This window comes from Larimichthys crocea, chromosome XIII (genome assembly GCF_000972845.2).
Source record: "Larimichthys crocea isolate SSNF chromosome XIII, L_crocea_2.0, whole genome shotgun sequence".
Classification (NCBI taxonomy): domain Eukaryota; kingdom Metazoa; phylum Chordata; class Actinopteri; family Sciaenidae; genus Larimichthys; species Larimichthys crocea.
Genome location: NC_040023.1, coordinates 14,489,087 through 14,497,729, shown reverse-complemented (window position 1 = coordinate 14,497,729; position 8,643 = coordinate 14,489,087). Strand labels below are relative to the sequence as shown.

At 40.3% G+C, this 8,643-nt stretch overlaps 2 protein-coding genes across 2 annotated transcripts in view; both read left to right on the top strand.

The window, feature by feature from the left end:
- Positions 1–6: 6 nt before the first annotated feature.
- On the top strand, positions 7–6,773 carry zyx (zyxin). The gene is made up of 8 exons (XM_019265347.2): positions 7–31; positions 858–953; positions 1,765–2,367; positions 2,632–2,773; positions 3,200–3,369; positions 3,626–3,804; positions 4,312–4,432; positions 4,523–6,773. Exons 2-8 carry the CDS (start codon positions 924–926, stop codon positions 4,634–4,636), a joined length of 1,359 nt encoding a protein of 452 aa, XP_019120892.1. The 5' UTR covers positions 7–31; positions 858–923; the 3' UTR covers positions 4,637–6,773.
- A 313-nt stretch (positions 6,774–7,086) lies between these two features.
- kel (Kell metallo-endopeptidase (Kell blood group)) overlaps positions 7,087–8,643 on the top strand; it is a 7,588-nt gene continuing 6,031 nt past the window's right edge. The window contains exon 1 of the mRNA XM_010743450.3: positions 7,087–7,482. Within this exon, the coding sequence (XP_010741752.3) occupies positions 7,456–7,482 (27 nt within the window). The 5' untranslated portion in view covers positions 7,087–7,455. The remainder of the gene's footprint in view (positions 7,483–8,643) is intronic.

Sequence of the window (8,643 nt, the reverse complement as noted above, 5' to 3'; positions counted from 1 at the left end):
TATTCCCAGTGCGGCTGCTGGAAACCCACAGGTGAGTCATGATGCAGTCTGAAGTGGCTTCGCCTGTCTTCATGTTTCTCTCTTTTCACTCCACGTATTTCGGTATAATGTGATAATCAGTTAGGACACTGGAGGACATTGTTGTGGGACCACAGTGAGTCCATGGAGTGTTGGCAGGAAATACTGTCTTTTCAGATTTTCCCACAAATTATATTAGCATTAGTCTGGGGCAAATCACCCAGCTTCATGCTTCTAACAGGATTATTGCTCATTTATGTTACTGAAATAGATTTTAGACATGCAACAAAAGGTTTATTGTAGAAATGTTTACTGCGGGAATGCATTCATTGCAGCGGGTTCGTCAGGCTACAAAGACATCGGACATTGTTAGCTAATGTTTAACATAAAATTTTAAAGAGGCTTTTGAAATGATGAAAATAGCATAGTGTATATCTCATGTTTGAATGAAGCAAAGAGCTCATGCTAAACAATCCAATTCATCTCAAATTAAATAATTGAACAGTCAGTACTCTCGTTCATCCAACCAGGAAAATAAAATTCAAATCTTATGCATTTATTCATCATGATTATCACTTCATTGAGTTTGTTTGTTATTTGTTCTTTTATTCTGGGTGTTTACTCCCTGTTAACAGCCAGAATTTGGTTTTATTTTCATTCGTCTTCTTTCGAATAGATAAAAGACCCAAACACTCCAGAGTCTTAATCAAACATAGATATGTAGACAGGCAACAATTTTCCATTCTCTATTCTCATCCTGGCCACATCCTCTTTTTTATTTGTGGAAATAAATGTAATTTTTATTTTATCCATTTCCTCCTTCTGTCTTCCTGTACCAGAGACTAGTGGAGAAGCAGACCAGCTTTGATAGACAGCTTGACTCTTTAACTGACTTGCTGTCTGAGATGGAGACCAAGGGACCTTTCAACCCTAAGGTAAACGGCACAGAGGGATGGTAAATACACTAACAGACATGAGACATTAGGATACAGATAGAAAAAGAGAGAGATAAGATGGAAAACGACTGCAGGGACTGACTCACAGAAACCTCGCTGTAGAAAGAGAATGAGTCACACAGAGGAAAGAAAGGGGAGAAAAAAACAAGGTAGGTAGGTCAGTGGAAATAGTTTGGAGAGGTGCCATGTTGGTTTCATTAGTCTCTCTTCATCTGTTCAGGTTGAAAGCTCAGTGATAAGTGAACTGCACACAAAGCACAGCACACCGGACCGAAAGAGAAAACAAGAAGTGAGGTAGCTGGTGATTCACACTGAGAGAGGAGACACTTGCAGAGAGCGAGAGAGCGAGAGAGCGATGCACACAGAATTGAGTGAAGAGCATGAGAGTGTGATGAAGCCAAAGCGTGCTACCAGAGACCCAGTGAGAGGGCCATAAATGGAGAGTGTTTTTATCCAACTGGGAGGTACTGGATCAAGGCAGAATAATGTTGGCTCAAAACCACAAAATGAATGTCAGAAAGACGAAGCACTTCTGATAAGCTCAAACTGTGGAGCGCTTCCAATGTTTACTTTAATCAAAGTACCTCATTCAATATAATAAAAGTGTCTGCTTGCTGCATTGCAGTGTTACACATTAGATATTTTTCTCTGATGTATTCGAGTTTATGATAAATGGAAGTTTTATATTACTAATCAAAACCTGCATGCTTGCATAGAACAGTCTCACATTGTCTTTTGAGGGTAAAAGAAATGTTGAGAGATCGTTCTATTGTTGATGTTTCATTCACAGTTACCGAGCCAGTATTCTTCAGCACCAGCACCCAAACCTTCAGCTCCTCCACCGACCGCTCCTAAACCAGCACTCTCCTTCCTCCCACCTCCTGAGATGGGAGACCGCCCGCCTCCAGCACCCTGGGCAGAAGAACTCAAAGCCAGAACGAACCGACAAGCCAATCACAACAACTCTGCACCAAACGCTGCTGCTCAGCCGTTCGCTAAGGCGCCCGCTGTGGCTCCCAAGTTCGGAGGGAGAACGGCCACATCATCAACCGCTCTGGCACAAAAACTGAACCAGAACCTGAATCAGAACACCACCCCAATCAGTGTAGCACCAAAACCTTCCCCTCCCACTGCAACCAGTTCTTTCCCTCCACCTCCCGCTGCCACCAGCTCTTTCCCTCCACCTCCCGCAGCTCCCCCTGCGCCTCCTGCTGCTCCACCAAGCAATGTGGCGGCTGCCCCAGCCTCTAATCACATAAAGAGCTCTCCCTTTGTCAGTCAGGTGAACGCAAACCAAAATCCTCCCGCTGCTGTGCCTCCGCCTCAACCCAAGACAATGGCGTCTCCCCGGCCCTCCTTTAGCCAACCAACAAAAACTCCCCCTTCATCAACGGTACGTTCCATCTTTATTTTAGTTACTTAGACACAATGTTTGCGTTGTGTATACAGTCGAAAAGTACAGGAAGTACAAATAATTTAGTTTATAGTCAACAAATCAGATTTATGCTTTTCTGGACTTGCACTAAGTGTTTTCAAAGGTAAACTACTCAATCATAAATAACAAAATGCTCTATAAGGCTCGTTCTGGGTAACTATGTAAATAATGTATACACATGTACTAATGGATTTATGTTTGTGTGTGTACGTGTGCATGCAGCCCTCACCCCCTGGCCCAATTCCTATCCCAGGCGGAGGTGTTCCTCTTAACATGAGGGAAGTGGAGGAGCTGGAGAGAATGACCAAGGACTTCATCAAAGACATGGACACACATGCACCCGTCATCACCTCCCCTCCTACAGGTACAAACAGAGTGGTGGCTGTAGTATTCACAGAGAAACTAACATTTGAATTTACTACACTAGTCATTTTTTAATGAAATATTTTAAAATATGTGAGAGAGGTTTTCTGGCTGCTTGGAAAATGCCACATATTTATGGATGGATGGAAAATGTATTCATTCTTGCGTCCAACAATTTCTCGCTGCGGTTGTTTTCTGTTCATCCTGCTGCAGTCAGTCAAGTTCTGTCCTCCTTAACTGCTTTCTGCTAACAAATATGAATGCGTAACGTATTAGACCACATGTGTTGTATGAAACTATTATACAACCACTATAATTTTGTATTCTCACCAGTTATGGCATTATACTGTAATTAAGTATTCGTGAATCATCTTTAGTTTGTGTATTTTGTTCTTTCCAACCCTCTTTCTCTCTCTTCCCATTTCAGAGGTCTGTGGGAAGTGTGGCGAGGCTCTGTCCCGTACCCAGCCGGCAGTGAGGGCCATGGATAAACTCTTCCACTCCAACTGCTTCTGTTGCATGAGCTGCCATCGCCCCCTGCAGGGCATGCAGTTCTATGACAGGGACGGCTCACCGCAGTGTGAGGACTGCTACATGGTGAGGAGGCACATACAGACACATGTAGTTTGTGAAATGGTTTAAAAAAAATATTAAGTTTGGGGAGACTGGTCATTGCAAGTAATCACAACAAAAGACCAAAAGCTTGTTCACTTCAAACATTTTTTAATATTTTAAGTTTTTTTTCAAAATATTTTGACACTTTCACATGTTTCAGTAAAAAGGCAACCCAGGCCTCTAAGATTTTAATTCCATACCTCCATCTCAGTTACATCTTCCCTCTGCTCCTTCTCAGAGTTCCCTGGCAGTGTGCTCCCGATGTGGGGAGAAGATTACAGACCGCGTGCTGAAGGCGGTGGGCCAATGTTTCCACGCCCACTGTTTCCGCTGCAGCACCTGCTCCTGCACTCTTGAGGGGGCGCCCTTCATCACCGATGACAACAACAACCCCTACTGTGTCCAGGATTATCACAGGTAGATACTGGCTGTTGATTCCTTAATGATTAATATTACATGTGTTTATTTCTTATGAGAAGTGATTAGATTGTGATGCAAATGTGTGAAAAAAAAAAGAGGGCTGGGACAAAATGTCCACCAGTAGTTCTCCTGATTTTTACCTGCATAGTTTCTCAGCACAGAGAAGCATGAGCTGCCCAGCATATATTTTGAGGACAAATCAATTTAAGCAGTGTTTGTATGACCCCATTCATCTTACCTATAAGGATTGCTGATAAGAGTGGTAGTGCTGGAGGACAGAGGCAGTAAACAGCAGCACTTCTTGTTTCAGCAACACTTGATTCTCCACCTCCTGCTGATAAAAGGTTTATACAGCATGCTCAACTGTGGATAAAATGATTCGATTTGACAAGGTTGATTAATCCTCACTATCTCTAGTTGACAGGCTCAGAAGTAACACATTTGATATGGTTGATCTGGTGTAAATGCGTGAGAGTTTGACTGAAGGCCACCTCTTTATTCCAGGCGTTTCTCCCCCCTGTGTGTGAGCTGTAATGAACCCATTATTCCAGCCGCTGGCAGCGAGGAGACGGTCAGAGTGGTGGCTCTCGACAAGAACTTCCACCTTAAGTGTTACCGTTGTGAGGTAAGACATTCAAACACGACATTTTAATTAAAATATTCATCATGTACTCATATAAATAACTCATAAAAAATGTATCTATTTGTTCTGCAGGATTGTGCTCGCCCTCTCTCCATAGAAGCCGATGAGAATGGCTGCTATCCACTGGATGGTAGGATCCTGTGTATGAAGTGCCACACCCAGCGAGCCAAGCAAGCTGCGCAGTGATTGCCCCACCCCTCCTCAGATTAACTATGAACCAAATCCAAAAAGCACAGGATTCATTCAGCTGCCGTTTTTGCCTTTGCAACAGGGCTTTTAGTCAGTATATGTGTGCAGGTGTGAGTGAGAATATGCCGTGTGGAAAAAAAGGTATGTTTGCATGCAGATACAGTGTAGTATTGCCCCGTCTCTGTTCACTTCAGTGCAGAAGTAATGTACTGCATTGAAAAAAACACCCCTTCGTCTTTTGTTCCTAATCTCCCAACTTTCCGGTCTCTAATCTAGAATTCTTTGTGTTACTCAAGCGTATTTTTTTTGTGCCAATTCAATGTTTACGCTAAAATTTCCAGCATAACTTGCACAAGAACAGTTTGGTCAAAAGAGCAGTCTGATTAAAAATAAATAAATAAAGTTGCCTTTCTTTCTCTCTCCTCAATATTGTTAGTAGCATCATACTGAGTACCGTACTGAGATATTGTCATCTTAAGACTTTCACTGGCTGGCCTCTTTCCCTGTGAGCATTGTAGCTACATCAGTGTTACTGACATGGATTATTACCATAGGGAGAGAAGTATCAGGGATCACCACTCTGATTGGCTGTTGGTAGCGTATATCTTTAACACTTTGGCAGTTGTTGTGCCTGCAAGCATGGTTAATAATGCTTACCTGCCTAGAAAGTGCTTCATATCAGCCAATCTACTCTGATAGCATTTTAAAGTCGTTTAGGGCTAAACGTTGTCTGCAAAAAAAAAAAGAAAAAAAAAAGAGAAAACAGTGAATGGCGCTCTACGTTTTTCGTGATGTAAGTTTGATCATTTACAGGCATGCATTGAATTGTCTTGTTATTCTCTCGCTTGTCTTGGATCATACATACTGTATAAGGGCAAGATGAGAACAAAAAAAAATGTTTTTTTTTTTCTTCTCAAAAATAATTCAGAGCTGATTTAACAGCATATTTTTAGATGCATGCACAAATTTTGAACAAACAGACGAGCACAGATTCGCCAAGCACAGATTCCTTTCCAGGGATCTCATATTAAAAAAAAAATTTGTTCTAAATGCCAGGTGCATGGCTGAAAACAGGACCTATTATGTGATCGTTGCACAGTTCCATAGTGAAATAAAATACCCTTTTTTAGCGTCACTGTGACTCTAAAGCACCTGCACATGGTCAATCTTTAGTAAACGCCATCTAGAAACATATTAGTTTTTGATATGCATTTTTCTTGGAATCTTTTGCTTTAAATAACATAATTTATGGACATTTTCTTAACTAAGTATTAAGGTTATATGTGTTATACCTGTCCATACAGCAGGATCATAGATGAGTCGAGGCATTAGCTTTGAGTTTTAGGTGACAGATGTTAAAACATAGTGACCAAATATTTCGAAGCTGTTGACAAGATTAAGGTTCATTAAAACTGTTAAATGGGATGCAATGTTTGTTTGTTTTTAACCACCTTTTTTGTGTTTGAGCCCATTTTTCTTGGTCTGGATCTATACTATTGTTACAGTAAATACCACTATTCCTTCATTGTTCATCTTTTGTACTCTGTTCATTTATTCTTATCTTACTGTACTGTATTTCATTGATAAATGCTTACAATTACTCTGTTTCATTTTTAACCTGGAGATGTGCCTTCTCCGCTATTGTATTCCATTGTTCCTTTTTGAATCGAGCCTGGTTTGCAGCCACAGAAATTCATTCCACAATAAAGAAAACAGTTGTTTCTTGTGCTTGCATTAAGCCTGGTGCAGTATAACACCAGAACGACTAACAATTGCAATAGTTATTCAGCATTGCATGCTTACTGTTTAGGTGGTGGTGGCATTTCTTCTAGTATTATGTCGTCTTTTTGCACCAACTACTCCTACCACCTTTGTGCCCCTGCCTTTGTCATCACTATGTGATATTATACGTATGATGATGCCTTCACAGTTGCATTTATCTGGAGTTTTTTTTTTTATTGTGTTATGTCCAATTGTATTCCATGCGGATGCCTTGTCTTTTCATATAACTTTTTTATAAATTCCTGTTTGATATGTGTGAATGTGTATATGTTTAAAAACATTATTTAGCCCCACCCCTCCCACTTTGGCTGTATCAAAAGATAAACAAATAAATAAAATGCTAAATACCAAACATTTTGTCTGATCTCTGTCAGCTGGATAGTTGTATAGCTCTGGACAATTCTGTGTATGAGTTTGTCATATTTGTTTTTGCCATGTGACAGCCATGAAACGTGTGTCCTCCCACTCTCTCAGTGATGTGGTATACTCTAAAAGGAGACGCCACACTGCTCTATCAGTGCTCAACAGCCATGTGTTGCACTGATAATGACGACAGAGAACATGTGTGTGTATGTGTGTGTGTGTGTGCATCTTAGAGGTTGCTTTCCAGAAGGTGCTTGCCCTCATTCAATGCAATGTAACAATGTGTAAGCAAAAGCAGTTTGTTGGCCTTGACCTTGCAGTCAAAGCTTTCTGTTTTTAAGAGTCTGCCACAGGCAGACAGGATGGACAATGAAAACACAAGATAAAGTCTTCATGTTGAGTTTCTACTTCCACATGTCCCAGAGTAGAACCATAGTATATGCTTGATTATCAGTGTTCTGGAGAGGACAGTAAGACGTAGCCGGCAGAGTTGTTTTTATCAGAGCGTCAGATGAGGAGAGAAGTGAGTGATGAAAAGAGATAGAGAGCTGAGATGACAGCTGTTTGACGGAGGGACACAGCAGGAGGAGGGATCACATGTGAGACATCATACGTAAAAGACAGAGGATGCAACACACCGGAGGAAACGCAGAGCTATACATAGACTAAGAATGAGTGAAACTTCAAGAGAGCTTGAGGTAGGATCTTTGCAAAAACAAAAAAGTTGTTTACTGTGTTTACATGGTAATGATGTTTATGTGACTGTGACTGTTTTAGTTTCTGGAAACTGGAGCAGAGTCATCTATGCTCCTGGGAAATTACAATATTTGAATTATGTAGTGTGTTGAGGTCTGCAAGGTGCCCAAATTGTGTTGCCGACAATGTTGGATGCCAAAATACAAACTGATGTTTGACATTTTCTTGTAACTTTGGAAGATTTTAGAGTAAGATAGAAAACATACTGTACACAAACAATCTAATGTTAACACGCAGCATGGTTTTACTGAACTTCGAGGTAATATTTGAACAGTAAAGTCAGTGTTTGTTGTTGAAAGGAGTGAGAAAATATTGTGGTTCTCTGAAGAAATGTTGAGAGGCCTTAAGAGGAGCAGTGGAAATTACTCAAGCTGTGATCAGATGTTAAGAATAGATGTGTTTCGGGGATCAGAGGATTCTGGAATACCAGAAATCACTGTTGAAGTGTTGTGAGTCTAGTTTACTGTGATGGGACATGCTCAGTTGATGACCACAGTCATGCAGTGTTGGAAAGTAACTAAGTACATTTACTCCTGTCCCCTTAAGAACAAATTGATTTGATGATTGATTTGGTGCTTTTACTTCAGTCTTTTCTCTTCATGCTACTTTGTACATCTTGACAAAGCAAACCTTGTGTGGTCATTTTGAGTATTTGTGACAAGATTTCTCAGAGTTTTTACAAACGAAATAATCAAACAATTAATGAATTCATGAAGATTCTCTAATGAAAATAATCGTTAGTTGAGGTTTTTACAAACAGTCTGAGTTCCACTTCAACAAACCACAAAAATCCCACTTTTACATTAATGCATGGGCATAACAATATGTGTGTACAGCTGCTCAACTGCCTATTCCTGATACTACATTACGTGTTTTTTTAAGAAACACTTTAAACTGAGGACTTTTATTTCTAGTTTCTAGTATTCTTACAATGTGGTACGGTGGAAAAACATCTGAATTTGTCCTCCATCACTGCACCCATGTACACCTTTTATGCTGTTTATCATTTGTAATGTTTGCATGATGTTCCTGTAGATTTATTCTGACATAACCTGATGTTAAATATTTCTGTATATCATACATTTTAATAATATATATATATA

Coding starts and splice junctions, on each gene's coding strand:
- zyx (XM_019265347.2), top strand. CDS start 924: ATGGAGACCAAGGGACCTTTCAACCCTAAG. Junction 2,774..3,199: donor CATCACCTCCCCTCCTACAG/GTACAAACAGAG, acceptor TTCCCATTTCAG/AGGTCTGTGGGAAGTGTGGC. Junction 3,370..3,625: donor AGTGTGAGGACTGCTACATG/GTGAGGAGGCAC, acceptor GCTCCTTCTCAG/AGTTCCCTGGCAGTGTGCTC.